Source organism: Thamnophis sirtalis, unplaced genomic scaffold, assembly GCF_051295495.1.
Source record: "Thamnophis sirtalis isolate CommonGarterSnake01/CBP01778 unplaced genomic scaffold, rThaSir2_p1.2 scaffold_9, whole genome shotgun sequence".
In the NCBI taxonomy this organism is placed as follows: Eukaryota; Metazoa; Chordata; class Lepidosauria; order Squamata; family Natricidae; genus Thamnophis; species Thamnophis sirtalis.
This window is the reverse complement of record NW_028261389.1, coordinates 23,821,755-23,837,022: the sequence shown is the minus strand read 5'-3', so window position 1 is coordinate 23,837,022 and position 15,268 is coordinate 23,821,755. Positions and strand designations below refer to the sequence as shown.

Here is a 15,268-nt window from a genome sequence, read left to right as displayed (position 1 = left end):
TGCTGTTGGACATTAGCCCAAAAAAGACTCAGCTCTTCCTTGGCTGAAGTAGCAGAAATGGCTGGCCAAGAAAGAATGTCATACAAAGAAATTTGCTATTGCTACTCATTCAGTGTAGAAAGAAAGTTAAATCACTAGTTGAGCAAATGCCACCCCCCCCCACCATGTTATTTAATCCAGATAAATAATATATAGTGGTTGCTATAAAGACTACATTGCTGAACTATACACATAGATTATACATTAAAAGTACATACAGAAGGGGTGTCAAAAATGACACAGCAGCGTCATGTAATGTATTGCAAATTCCCCTTTGCTAAACTGGGCGTGGGCGTGGCCAGCACATGATGCATCTGATCCGTGGCAAAGGTGGGTTGCTGCCGGTTTGGCCCGGATCGGCTGAACCAGTAGTAATGGCAGCGGGAGGCTCCACCCACCCACCCGGACGTTTCTGTGCATGCACAGAAGTGTCGTACATACGCAGGAGCACACCCAAACTGGTAGTAAAAAAATTGGCAATCCACCTGTGGCCCGCAGGCTGTGAGTTTGACATCCCTGATATACAGTATATAAAATAAGATAAACCCTGTGGAAAGTGTAATTCTTTACTCTTTCTTTCTTGTTTTCCTAATCAATGAAAGGAATGTAGAAAGACATTTTTATGCAAAATCATAGAGAAGGAAGTCCAGGAGAATCCAGGCTACTAGCTTAATTTAAAGAAAAATATTAGGGCTGCCAGGGATGTCCAGTGGTAATAGAAAATGAGCAGGGTAGAAATAAAAAAGTGATCATAGAAGATAGAACAGGACGACAGAGAAATATGAGGTGTGTGAAGCAAGAGAATAAGCTTGTGCAGATTTTGGGGTGTTCCAAGCTCTGTGATCCTGAAGTTCCGTGGAGTGCATTTGGGATCTGCATTATGAGTACATGTCCTCCACTTACAACAGTTTGTTTAATAACCATTCAAATAGCATTGAAAAAAGTGAGTTAGGATCATTTTTCACATGACCATGGCAGCATTCTGGGAACTACACAGATTTTAAAGTTGTTAACTTTCAAAAACACTTTGTTATGTACCGTGTATGCTGGCCTATGACTGTAATAAAGATTTGAAAGGCTATTTCTCCCCCTGAAGACTTTAATTCATGTCCAATTCATATCAGAATTCCTCTGTTTCTGCTTTTTGTACTTTTGGAGGGGAAAAAATCAATGCAATACAAGCAACACACATCAGGATGTATCCTTATGAGCAGCATATTGATGAACAAATCATCTACCTTTTTAGTGAGTGAAATCTGCTCCTGGTTTTCTTCTTGGTGTGTAATTAACAGTTTTTCCCCTATTCTGCTTTGGAGAGTTGTTCCATTAACCAAATCTTCATAATATGTGCTGTTCTTGGTTAGATGATACTCAATGTCTCTTCCAGAGAGTGTCTTAAAGTAGCAAAAAATAACAAAGTCCACAATCAAAAGGGCTGCATTTGACAGCTGATATCTTTTTCCTTTATTTTTTTAATTCAAATCTCATTCCTTACCTTTGCAGCTAAAAATGAATAGTTTTATTCCATAAATTATATGGGGAGAATCTTTTTTTACTCTGTCTAAAATAACTCCAAGTAGTTTCTGTTATAAGAGCTCAATTTCAATTAATTTTTTTTAAACAAAATGAAATCAGGTGGAACAAGGAGCCCATTGGATATTAAAGGAGATACCAGCAAATACGTAAGGGGTTTAAGCATCATGACTGGGAATGAGACTGTATATATTAGTATTTTTACAAGCTAATGTATATATCAGTGGTTCGTTCCTCTCCCCGTCACTATCAGTACGCTGCGCACAGAGCCGGGCTTTAAAAGCAGGTATGGAATGCAGGTGGGCGGGTGGGCCAAATGAGCCACCGTACCGGTATGGTGGCCGCTGCTCCCAGCTGCTCCCGGTATGGCTGTACCGGGGAGATACATATATTGCTTCATCACCTCCATAGATTCAACCTATGTTCCATACATGTTACGCAAACAGCCAGAAGTAGGCAAAATTTTAGGATATTTGTTTAATTTCATAAATTGATGACATGGGCATTAGGAACAATGAGAATTCAAAAACAGCAAACATTACTTTCCATGATCATCCTACTTAAGCTTCTGGAGCTGGCAAGGAAAACATTCATTTTTTTCCATTTACCTCGTTCTTCCTTAAGCCATCATTGTTTGGTACAAACAAGGTTGCTTTAATGGAGAGATTTGTGAGGTATTTCATGAACTCTTGGCCTTTTCTTGAGGTATTTGAATAAGTAGAAATCTCCTGTGAAGATAGTAAATTATGACAGTAAATCATTATGACATATATTCTGCTATGTTAAGAGTCTTGCAAAATAATTCCTGAGAAAAGAAAAGAATGCCCGATAAACAAATACTGCTTCTGATATATTTTATGAAGCCCTCAGATTCTTCTTGCATGCAAGGATCCAAAATGCATTTCTTAATGACACATATTTAAACAAATGAGTTGAATCAGGGTTGGCTTTTTCCTTTAGAAATGGAAAACTCTGCTTTTAAGGACAGTTGCTGACAGGTGAAATCACTCTCTTCTAGTAGAGTGGATTAAGACCACTGAAAGAAGGCATGTAGTATGTAATTTCAGATTGAAGCTTTCACAGATAACTATTTTATGCTGTTATACTATTGCAGGGGAGGGCAGAAAGTCTTGTTCGATCCTCCTTTTCTCCCTCTCCTCCTCTTTGGAATTCAACCAGTAGTCTTGTCAGCCTGGAGGCAGAGCAGATCAAGAAATAACCCCGTGGAAGACTACAGACTTATTTTATTTGGATTGGCTATAGCAGCATAGTCTTGTAAGATTGATTGTGTTCTCTACTGGGAAGTAAGAAGCATCAGCAAGCCTTCCAGAAATGGAGTTAGATTGCTGGCTTCTTGTTGCTATTGGTAGAATAAAATGAGCAGAGACTGGGCAGCCCAGTGGATTGCAGGCTTGTGGATGTAGAGGGAAATTTATCATAGGAGCAAAACATAGGAAAAGTGGCCAGGTCTCTCATATTTTGCAGCTGAGGATCTCATGCCGCCTATAAGCTATAGGATGCCAATTTTGGATCACAGAACAGAACAGAAAAGGAAACCTGTTGCTTCACCCTCTCAGGAGGAAGTGTTACTATTGTTAGTCCCTCCTATAGTTGGATTTGACTGTTTTCAAACATCGATAAAAACAAAGAAATTTAAAGCAGGTGTTTTTTTTAGTAATGTCCTCTTGACCTTGAATGATAATGAGCCCATTAATAAAACTGCGGCATCCAACAATTACAATATTTTCAACTATAGTAACAGATTGTCATATTTATTGCTCCCCTTTAAACAACTGATTCAAATCATATTTTATTTATTTAGTTTGTCACTCATGTACAAGATAACAGGAATAAGAATAAACATGAATAAGAACACAGGAAATGGGTACAAATAAATGGGGACAGTAGGACAGAGATGTTAGGCATGCTGGTGCGCTTATGCACGCCCCTTACAGACCTCTTAGGAATGATTCACATTTGTTCCTTTGCTTTCTAGGGGGGGGGGGAAGCTTTGCTTTTATTACTCACCGAGAGAAAGTTTGTAAGTGTTGGGAAAGTAAAGAGGACTTGAAGCAAGTTTCCACTGCATGTAAATCCATCTCCCACATAACCAGTCTTACAAGTGCAATTGACATCTATAAAATAACAAAGAGAGTTTAGATAGGAAACTGAAATGGTTCAAGGACTTGAATATCTATTAGGAATAGGGGGCCTTTTCCCAAAGACTGACCCAGCTCCCAGGCCTACAAATAATTAATTTCCCTGCAATATGAATTATATAATTATATACTAGGACCTATGCCTATTAAAATGTTTACATATTGTTTCTCATTTTAAAAACTGCTCATAACTGTGATATGCTTAAATACAATAAGGTAAAGGTTCCCCTCACAAGTATGTGCTAGTTGTTCCTGACTCTAGGGGACGGTGCTCATCTCTGTTTCAAAGCTGAAGAGCCAGCGCTGTCCAAAGATGTCCCCATGGTCATGTGGTTGGTATGACTAAACACCGAAGGCGCATGGAACGCTGTTACCTTTCCACCAAAGGTGGTTTCTATTTTTCTACTTGCATTTTTTACATGCTTTCAAACTGCTAGGTTGGCAGAAGCTGGGACAAGTAAAGGGAGCTCATTCCATTATGTGGCACTAGGGATTCGAACCTCCAAACTGCCGACCTTTCTGATCAACAACCTCAGCATCTTAGCCACTGAGCCACCACATCCCTTTTTTAAATACAATGTAAATATGTAAATATAAGGCAAATCTGCCTGAGATTGCTACAATTATAAAAGTGTCCAAGATCTATAAAGACTTTAATTCAGACCTCAATGGGTTGAGCCTAGAGTCAAGATGGCAGATTCTGAGAATTCAAACATTCTTCTATTTTTACCTTTGACTCGGTAACAGAAAACATCCCAGGTTTCAGTCATGTTGACTCTGATTCCGTAATCAATAATGCCAACAACTCCTCCACCACATTTTGGGGCAGAGAAAGCTGTTGGATATGCGACTCTTCCTTTAGCCAGCCAACCAGCCGCACACAGATGATATTTGGCCTGTTGTTAACATGTAAGGAATACAATTATGAAACAAAAGAAAATGGATAACAATCCTAAGCTAAAGCTATGGAGCTTATCCAACATAATAAATATTGGAAGATGAACTGCTTTCACTGGGAGACAAAATGAATATAGCAGTTCCTACTGCGTGAACATGCACATGAGGGTTACATTAGTGAGAATGCTACTGATCACAGACTTCTGTGATATTTATAGAATCCCAGACGCACTCTTTGAAGCTTCAACAGGGTGGATGAGTCACAGCAACAATATGAAAGACAGATTGACTCATTTTCCAAATAGAACTTGGAATTCTATCCCAACTCTGGTTGGCAGACTGTGGCTATTACACACTTGCAGTCTGGATTTTTCCACAGAACTGGCTGCAAATGGTTCAAATTTGTAGAAGAACTTTTGCAACCTGGATATCTATGGAGTTTCTCAACCATCCAGGACATGGTCATCCCAAAGGTGGTGTTCAAAAGGCAACTGAATTTCTTGGTTTTTTCCCCCCCTTGAAATCATTTTGCTTCTCATCCAATATCTATGGAGATTGTCAGTCATCCAGGTCCTGGTTGTCCCAAAGGAGCTTTTTTCCCAAGGAAACCGGACTTTCTGGTTTTTCTTTGAAGATGTTTCGTTTCCCATCCAAGAAGTTTCTTCAGAGCTGAAGAAGCTTCTTGGATGAAAGCAAAATGTTTTCAGAGAAAAACCAGAAAGTCCAGTTGCCTCTTGAAAAAGCACTTGTGGGACATTCTCATCCAATACCATGCATATTTTCCCTCTTGGCTAGGATAAATAAGCATTCTTACCTTTTGAGCATATAAGAGCTGAGTGTACGTAGCTACTGTAGCACTTTCATCTTCACAAGTCTTATTTGCATCAGCAAAAGTCAATTTATACTGCCCTTTGGCAGACCGTACGTGAAAAACACCAACTGTAGCATCTGCAAAGAAGAAAGATGCAAAAATATTTAGGGGTTTCCAGACATGATGATTTATAAAAAGCCGGAAAACATCAGATATAAATGGTGTTGCTTTGTAAAGACAAGAAAATGAAGTATTTCCTTTGCACAATTGCATATTTCATACCAGCTTCGGTATATCCTGACAATATGATTATATAAAATGTTGAGTCTCTCTTTTGACATCTCAAAAATCTATGCAGATAATACAGTAATTCATTAGTCTTGATACACTAGGGACTGATGCACACACTTGGTGTATATTTAGACATCGTTGTATCAAATCCGTATATATCCATGTTGTAACAAGGTGCAGATTCTACAGGTGAATGTTATATTTTTGATTTGAAAATTTTTGGTAAATATATACATGGAACTATCACGAATAGTGCGGGAGTAGACCCAAGTTGTCAAAGCCACCAAATTATTGTTTTAAAAAGACCTATAACAATTGACTGTTGTTGAGTTATTTCATATTAGAACCACCTCTTTACTGTAAAGAATTCTCAGATTTAGCATCATTAAGAAGCATAAACATATGCTTCTTAGTAGCGTAGACCTGGACAACCTACAACTACACTGCCTATGGTCGGACCTAAGCATAGTACACAAAATTGTCTGCTACAACATCCTACCTGTCAACGACTACTTCAGCTTCAACGGCAATAATACACAGAGAGTCAAACAATTAATACAAACTCAAAGTAAACTGCACCAAACCTGATTACAGAAAATACAACTTCAGCAACAGGATGGTCCATGCCTGGAATGCACTACCCTACTCTGTTGTTACATCATCAAACCCCCAAAACTTTAACCTTAAACTCTTTACTGTGGATCTCACCCCATTACTAAGAGGTCTGTAAGGGGCATGCATAAGGGTACCAGCGTGCCTAACATTCCTGTCCAACTGTCCCCATTTTTTTTTGTATTTATTTGTTGCCACAAAGAAGAGGGAGTCAAACTATTCTCCAAGGCACCCAAGTGTAGAACAAGAAGCATCTAATGGAGTGGAAACTAATCAAGGAGAGAAGCAACTTAGAACTGAGGAGAAATTTCCTGACAGTTAGAACAATTAATCAGTGGAACAGCTTGCCTCCAGAAGTTGTGAATGCCCCAACACTGGAAGTCTTTAAGAAGATGTTGGATAGCCATTTGTTTGAAACAGTATAGGGTTTCCTGCCTAGTCAGGGGGTTGGACTAGAAGACCTCCAAGGTCCCTTCCAACTCTGCTATTGTATTATTGTATTCATTTCTTATGTATATACTGTACATATACCTGCTTATATGTTTATATATTATATTCATACTTAAACTTGTTTTGTCATACATGCTTGACAAACCAAAATAAATATTTCTAAATTAGAAGACTGACCCTGGAAATGGAGGTCGGCACAATTAGCATCTGCATGGCATTGTCCATTGTCCTGTGAACATCTGTCTATTGGCAGTTGATTTACTTCACAATCAATTCCATCCCCAATGTAGTTCTGTTTACATTCACATTTACGCTTATCCTGAAAGGAAATTTTATTATAACTGAGTATATCAACAGACTTATAGATTTTGTGTCACAAGTCACTAGAGCTGACTTTAGACTTCTATTTAAAAACAAAAACTACATTTCAAATACCCATGATAATGCAAAGTCTTGCAAAGCTTAAAACAGTTTTTTCCTTCATGAGTAAGTCTGTTATTCTGCTATAAATCTAGTTAAAGAATGGACAATCTGATGCCCTTCAGTTATCTTGGCTTTGGTCTCCTATTTATATTAGAGACCTCGTGCCAAAATCAAGGATAACCCTATTTGGATGACTGTCTAAAAGGTGATTAACCGGATGACTGTCTACAATAAACTTATTTTTCCCCAGGAAACTCTTGCATATTAGATAACTTCATTTGCAGGCATCTATGCATGCTTATTTACATAAACAGGAAAACTAATTCTACAGCAATATTTAAATACATAATACTTACTGGCCCTGTCATTGTACAGACAGCATGTTCGTGACATCCACCATTGAGTCCATCTGTACAAGGGTTGATACCAGTGCAGGTATAGCCATCTCCCTGGTATCCTTTCTGACATGTACAGTTGACTTTTACATCAGTTTGTACACATTTTGCATTCTTATGACATCCACCGTTGTTTTTCTTACAAAGCTTCTCAGCTGTGAAGTGCAAAGAAGCACAGATCAAATGAAGATTTACATCAGAGGGCCCTTGGAACCTTGTGACAAAAGTTTCCTGTCATTTTAAGATAGGAAACATAATCGAATTTATAAATAAATGTATAAATAAACTTAACACAATTTAGCAAGCAAAGAAAACCCACAAACTCCTTCCAAAAATCAGAGGGGAAAAAAGATACCATCCATCAAAGGATTGCCCATCCCTGCTCTGCACATTTCCCATCCCCTATAGAAAGCAAGTATGTCAATCAAATAGAAGATAACAGAAATAACCAAAAATAAAAATGTTTATATAACTTTCAATATTACATAGTTCACTCAAGAGTAACTTTGAAGGAAGAGTTTCTAGTCCACTATTGTGTTTGAAGATATTTAGCCCCGATGATCAGAACTGCTAGTTCTGATGGTTAAACAAAATATTGTTCCATAATAGTAGGTAATCAGAGTACAGAAAAGTTTTCATCTCAACATCACAGATGGTATTCAGCCAGTTTGGGCTGGTTTGCCAGAACCAGTAGCGGAAATCTCAGGTCCCACCCTGGCTCTATGCCATCCTCTTTAGGGACATTTTTTAAGGCTGGGTGCATGCGCAGAAGGCAGGCATGAGAGCAAAGCGCATGCTGGAAAGCTGGAAATATGCACAGAAGGGGTGCACAGGGCGAACCGATAGTGACAAAATGTGAACCTCACCGCTGCTCAACATCTGCTTTTTTCAGTAAGAATCCAAATGTGACATGTGGTTTGTAAGTTACACTTTATAATCCAGCGGTCAAGTAAACATATAGTTTCTCTTCATTCATAAAGTGCCTATACTCTTTTCTTGAAAGCTGACCCAGAACTCACTAAAATACTTCTTTGTGGACTACATATAATTAGTTTCATATTCTAGAACAGTGTTTTTTAACCTTGGCAACTTGAAGATGTCTGGACTTCAACTCCCAGAATTCCCCAGCCAGCTGGGGAATTCTGGGAGTTGAAGTCCAGACATCTTCAAGTTGCCAAGGTTGAGAAACACTGTTCTAGAATGTTCCATGGAGGAATGGGGAAAGAGTGGTGGGGAACAGGAGTTTATGAAAAAAGATTCTCACAGTTTAAGATAAATGATAAAAAATGCATTCCTCAAGTTTGAGGAGCAGCTGATATTTATTCTATGCTTATGATAATTTTTACCTGTACATGTAAGTCCATCCCCAGTATAATAAGGCTTACACTGACAAGTACCATCAGCACTACATACTGCATTGACAGAACAGCTGGGTGAGCATACTGAGGTTGAAGCTGTAAAGGAAAATTAAAAACCATAATTTAAATTTATGTTCTCAGAATCTCAAGCCCAACAGTAAAGAGTAAAAGAGTGAAATAAATATTTTGAAAGATAAAAAGAATGGGTAGCCTTATTGCATCCATGCTTATTAGCTAAATCAAATTCAAATAAATCAAATGCAATTGCAAGAGTTTGCTTTAAGTATTGGTTTTTTGTCTTTGCTTTATACATTGTTATGAATAGTTGTAGCTAATCATAAAAAGAAGGTTTTTTTTTTGCTTCAAATATAGTCTATCGATCTAGCTGTAAAACCTTTAAAAACAATAAATAGCTGTGCGGGGAGAGATAAACTCTCTTTAATACTATCTAGAGTTCATTAGGAATTTTCAGCACAGAGAAGTCCTTTTCAAGTGAATTAATTAAGTCCAAGTGTTTATTTCTTGGTATGAGGCATCCATCTTACAACTGTTGTTTCTATTGGACATAAGTAGACAATGATTACTCTGATAGCAGATCATTCCTTCAAAACTTACTCAATAAGCACAGAACTGTCTGTCAAGAGAATATCTTATGTAGGAAACAAGGTTGTAAAAAGGATTTGTAAGATAACATGAGAATCATGAATCACAGGTTGCCCAATGTGTAAGTTGTTTAAAACCTGACATTTAAAATCAATTCATATTAGTTTTGGTTGTTATGACATATAAACATAACAAATGAGTATTATTTGTATAACAATCAGAGTATCAAGACTGTAGCAGCCACTTACAACCAAAAATTGAGCTTCTCGGATTTTTTTTTAACCAGTTTTATTGAAAAGATAGGGACACTTGTGATACCTAAATCTGAGTAACTGACTATTGTAACTTTACTACCCAATTTATTTGTAAGATTTTTAGGGCAGAGCATTCTTGACCATCTCACTGATCTCCAGCTAATGCAGTGGGAAGGTCGACTACTTTCCCTGATGAAGGAAGAATATGCAGATAATCTACACTTTTTGATATTGTCTTTGTCAGATTTTGATAAGCCAACATACAGTTACATACAGCTTTTGTATTTGTTGTACTACAACTTTTGCTTTGCATTTGCTCAAAGCATCAATGTTGTAGTATAGATACTCCATAAATCATCCATTTCCAATCTATTACATTGGGAAGTGCAACTTTCAGAATTATATTCTCTTGAGGATATCCAATTGGGAAAGGCTGCCCTATTGTTGTTTATATCTATCAATCTACCTATCCATTCATCAACCTTAGGAAGCAATAGGAATTAATTTTCAATGGATTATCTCATAGTACTTCAATATCAATAAAGTATGAGAATAATATTGTTTTCTTTCAAGTTCTAAACAAGAAATCAACATAGGAAAATAATTTAGCAATCTGATCAGTCAAAATGACAAAAGCAAAATGAAATGTTCTCTATGAGCAACAGATTTACATGATCAAATATTGTAGTCAGACCTAATTTTGTTTCACAGAACTGTCCAGTCCATCCAGTTTCACAGAAACAATGTCCTGATCCAGAAATCCCTTCATCACACTGTCCATGTGCTGTACAATCGCAATCTATGAATAGAACATTATTAGATTATTAGGACAATGATCCACATGGATGATTTAATTCATAAACTGGCCTTCTGCCTTAGGATCATTAGTTAGTCTTAAAAAAGGCAATTCTCCCAATAATTAGAAAATTAACAATGATCTAGAATATGGCTTTGCATGAAGGGTCCATTTCAGTGGTGGGTTTCAAATTTTTTTAGAACCTCTTCTGTAGATGTGGTCTGCTTTGTGGGAGTGGCTTGCCAGCCATGTGACTGGGTGTGAGTGGCTTGGCAGCCATGTGACTGGGTGGGCGTGGCCAACTTGTAAAATGTGGTGAAACTCACTTAACAATGCTCTTGCTTAGCAACCAAAATGTTGGCTCAGAAACTCTGGCATTTGAAGCACGCAGGTCTTAAAGCTGTCAAGTTACAAGACCCCTGCATCCCTAACCCTTTAGAAAAAAAACCCCTGGGGGTGTTCAAACTTGACAGTTTTAAGACTTGTGGACTTCAACTCCCAGAATTCCCCCTCCAGTCATGTTGGTTCAGGAACTCTGGCATTGAAGTGTGCAAGTCTTAAAGCTGTCAAGTTACAAGACCCTTGCACCCCTAACCCTTTAGAAAAAAACCCAGGGATGTTCAAACTTGACAGCTTTAAGACTTTAAGGTTTAGATAGGACTCTTAGAGGCGGGCGGGGTGATTGGTGAGTTAGCCAATCAGTGAGTGGCAGGCGGGGCAAGGGTGGTGCGGATGGGCGGGGGGAGGGAGCTGGAACCAGTTCTAAATGGCACGGTAGATTTGTGGAACCTCGTCTATAGAAGAGGTTAGAACTGGCAGGAACCCACCGCTGGTCCATTTATAATAGTTGTCTGTATTGCAGATTTCCTAGCCCCGCTGAGATGAATATATGAAGCTCCCTTGTCCTGGATTGTACATCTTATTACTGTCTACTGGCTCACATGAAGTGTCCTAAAACTCTAGAAAATAGAAAATACACTCTAGAAAATAGAGTGTAGTGTACAGATTTGCAGGGCAAAATGTGATTCAGAGACATACAACCCAAAGCCTTGGAATCAAAATAAATTAAATTTATCTTTTTCCAAAACTGCATGGGAACTGCATAACAATTTAGAGAATCTTTGTGACAGAAATTCCTGTGAGCAGGCCAGAAATGTAAAATACAGAGAAAATGGCTTATACACAAAGTATTTTATAGTTTTTTGTAGATTTTTTGGGGAAAAACCTCAAGTACACAAGGAAAAAATGAAAACAATAGAGAGATTTCAGTTCCTAAAAGCTGTCTAGACATTTCATTACTTTTGTTAAATTTTCATTTTATCATTCAGGGGATCCGAGATATACATGTTTGCAAGCAATCTCCCACCCAGGAACAGAGTAAATTTAGTTCAGCAGCATTCCTACATTATTTGTTTCAGATATGCTATGCATGATGGTTTGGATTAGAATAATTGAATTTAGCTCTCCCAGATTTAGGCCAGACATTTGATCCAATGAATCATGCAAGTCCTCCTACATTGGCTCAATGTTACAGTATATTTGTTATTTAACTGTAAGTCAACAGGTAACCTACTTTTGCATTCCAAACCATATCTTCCTGGCATACAGAGCTCACATGCAGTCCCATTGAATGCAGCATTACACATGCATTCTCCTGTGCCAGCATAACCTTCATCACAGTATCCATGGTTATTGCAAGGAGCTTCTGGACCTCCTGGGCAAGCTGAATAGGAGTAAGAGGCAATGAGTCAATCCTTATACATATAGATTTAGGGGGGGGGGGAATCCCATCTATGCCCTCTAATAATACATTGGTATTTAATTGCCATAATTCCTTGGTCCATGCTGACTGGCAATTCTATGGGCAGAGGTCCAAGATATCTGGAGACCACTAAGTTGGTGAAAGCTTAGTCTGTTAGGATTTCCACAGGAAGTGTCTCCATTGTTATACCCAAAATACTCTTTCATCTCCCTTAGCAAAAGATCAGACTATTTTCAATCTCTAGCAGGAAAATATAGAAAAACTAAAAATTGCACCAGCCTATTTTTCAGACATTTGTTGTTGTGAAGTCATGTCCAACCCATCACAACCCCATGGACAATGTTCCTCTAGGCCTTTTTCTGTCCTCTACCATCCCAGGAGTCCATTTAAGCTCACGCCGACTGCTTCAGTGACTCCATCCAGCCACTTCATTCTCTGTCGTCCCCTTCTTTTGCCCTCAATCGTTCCCAGCATTAGGCTCTTCTCCAGTAAGTCCTTCCTTCTCATTAGGTGGCCAAAGTATTTGAGTTTTCATCTTCAGGATCTGGCTTTATAAAGGGCAGTTAGGGTTGATCTCTTCTAGGACTGACTGGTTTGTTTGCCTTGCAGTCCAAGGGACTCGCAGGAGTCTTCTCTAGCACCATAGTTCTAAGGCCTCAATTCTTTGGCATTCTACCTTCCTTATGGTCCAACTTTCACAGCCATACATTGCAACTGGGAAAATCATAGCCTTGACTATACACATTTTTTTGGCAGGGTGATGTGTCTGCTTTTTAGTATGCTCTCTTGCTTTGCTACACTTTCCTCCGCAGGAGCAAGCGTTTTTTAATTTCTTGACTATAGTCCCCATCTGCAGTGATCTTGGAGCTTAGGAAAATAAAATCTGTCACTACCTCCATTTCTTCCCTATCTATTTGCCATAAATTGAGAAAGCCAAGTGCCATGATTTCAGACATTAAACATCTCAAAAGAGTATATCTGGACAACTGAAGATCAAATACAACACACTAGGCACAGTAATTTGCAATAATAGGTCTGTCTTCCAATAAAATAGTGCAGTGGGACTATATTCATATTAACTATTCTAACCATCTATCTTATTTTCGAGGATGTTCCATTTTAATTCTTACCTATTTACCTGTTTTTTGTCACTTTAGTAGTCTATTAGCATTCCAAGGCTACTAAGAATGTTCAATCTTTCAACTTTTCTGCTTTTTTTGTACTTTTATAAACTTTTATAAACCTCCTTTGCACTTCTACAAGCTGGAGGTCACCATTGATCCTGCAGATATTTTTCTCATGACAATGTGGGATGTCATTTTGGGCACAAGGAATTTACATTCAGAATGAGTTTGGTATTTGTGAGTGCACCAACATTCTGAAATTATTTTAGAGAGTACAAATGAAGATATAATACAGGGCAGAGCGTCAGTCCATTCTGCAAAAAGCAGATAAGATGCCCACTGGAATCAAGATACATTTCATTTATAACAACATTCTTTCTTGATCTTAATTATAGACATAAGCCCAATTAAAGGCAAAGAACGTTAATCCTTTCAGTTGCTTCAAAACTTAATTGTACAGGCAAGGGAGCAGAAACTCTTGATCTCAGATAATTCAATTCCCCTACTACAAAGCTCAATCAATTCAAAGAACTGAATCTGCTGAACAAAAATCTTCAACTAGTTTAACATTAGTTTTCCAACCTGACCTATTTAAATGTGTTACACTAGAATCCTGATTTTGTTTCACCAGCATGACCAAGCTGAATGAGGATGAAAGGAATTGCAATGCAACATAATGCAACAATCGAGGAACATCTAAATAAAGTCTATCTAGGACAAACAACTTTTTAAAAAGAAAAATGATTTGGCTACTGTTAACTTAAGTTTCTACAAGTTTCCTTTACTTCAGTGCCTCCACTACTCAAGCACCTACTCCATTTTTGAAACATATTGAAAATCCTCTAAAACTTACTTCAATGTATGATAATGAAAAGAATATACCAGGAGTAACAACTTTTCATTTTATTACTTTAAAAAATATATATATACCACCTGTCTTTATCATATGCTACATGATTGACACACACCAGCTTTTCTGCTTAAAGGTCAAAGTAGACATTGCATGGGAGAAATGTAGTAAGATATTTCAGGTTTTTTTCTTAGACAGTGAAAGAAGAATCCAGTTTTCACCAGAACAGTAAACCAACATTCCCCTTGTTTTTTTCTAGATATGAATTATGTCTACTCCTAAGTCTGCGAAAAACCCTATGTAGATATCCATAGTCCTTCATCAAAGTTCAAATATTTAAGATTGTAGCGACTGACCTTGGCATTTATTTCCAAAGAATCCTTTGCAGCACTGTGGTATTCTCATTGCCATAGAGCAACTTCTCCGACAGCCCGACAGGATCCTGTGGCCGATGGTATATTCACATTGCTGCTTGTCTCCCTTATGATTTTGTATGTGGAAATAGGAAAACAAACTAACCAACCAGGGTATTAGCAGACATAAGCATCTCATAAGGCATAAGCATCTCTGTCTGACCGTTGGCATGAATTCCAACCTACTGTGTACAAACAATAGAAGTACTGACTTTGTTAGTAAGGAGAGATTGTGTAGTGTAGTGGTTAAGGTGTTGGACTAGAGATAGAGAGATCCAGGTTCTAGGACCACATGGAAGCCAGCTGAGTAAACATAAGCCAGTCACTCCCACTCAATCCTAATGAGGGTCAGTCTGTGCAACAAACTGGCTGGCTACTCCTCATTGGATGAGACACTGATAGTTCCCCAGTCTCGTGAACTATGTGAGCCCAGTTAAAGCAAGCTGACTTTGGAACCAAATGGGACAAAGCTAAGAAAAGTAACAACTTAGTCCAGTG

The 15,268-nt window shown here is 38.1% G+C and overlaps 1 protein-coding gene across 1 annotated transcript in view; it reads right to left on the bottom strand.

Annotated features, from left to right (window-relative positions):
• The window catches only part of STAB2 (stabilin 2), a 100,894-nt gene that overhangs the window by 5,268 nt on the left and 80,358 nt on the right, over positions 1-15,268 (bottom strand). Inside the window, exons 55-65 of the mRNA XM_087723073.1 lie at positions 14,714-14,837; positions 12,195-12,344; positions 10,520-10,624; positions 8,957-9,064; positions 7,572-7,765; positions 6,970-7,111; positions 5,443-5,576; positions 4,462-4,627; positions 3,601-3,707; positions 2,181-2,300; positions 1,278-1,433 (exon numbers count right to left, since the gene is read on the bottom strand). Coding sequence (XP_087579199.1) covers positions 1,278-1,433; positions 2,181-2,300; positions 3,601-3,707; positions 4,462-4,627; positions 5,443-5,576; positions 6,970-7,111; positions 7,572-7,765; positions 8,957-9,064; positions 10,520-10,624; positions 12,195-12,344; positions 14,714-14,837 — 1,506 coding nt within the window. The remainder of the gene's footprint in view (positions 1-1,277; positions 1,434-2,180; positions 2,301-3,600; positions 3,708-4,461; positions 4,628-5,442; positions 5,577-6,969; positions 7,112-7,571; positions 7,766-8,956; positions 9,065-10,519; positions 10,625-12,194; positions 12,345-14,713; positions 14,838-15,268) is intronic.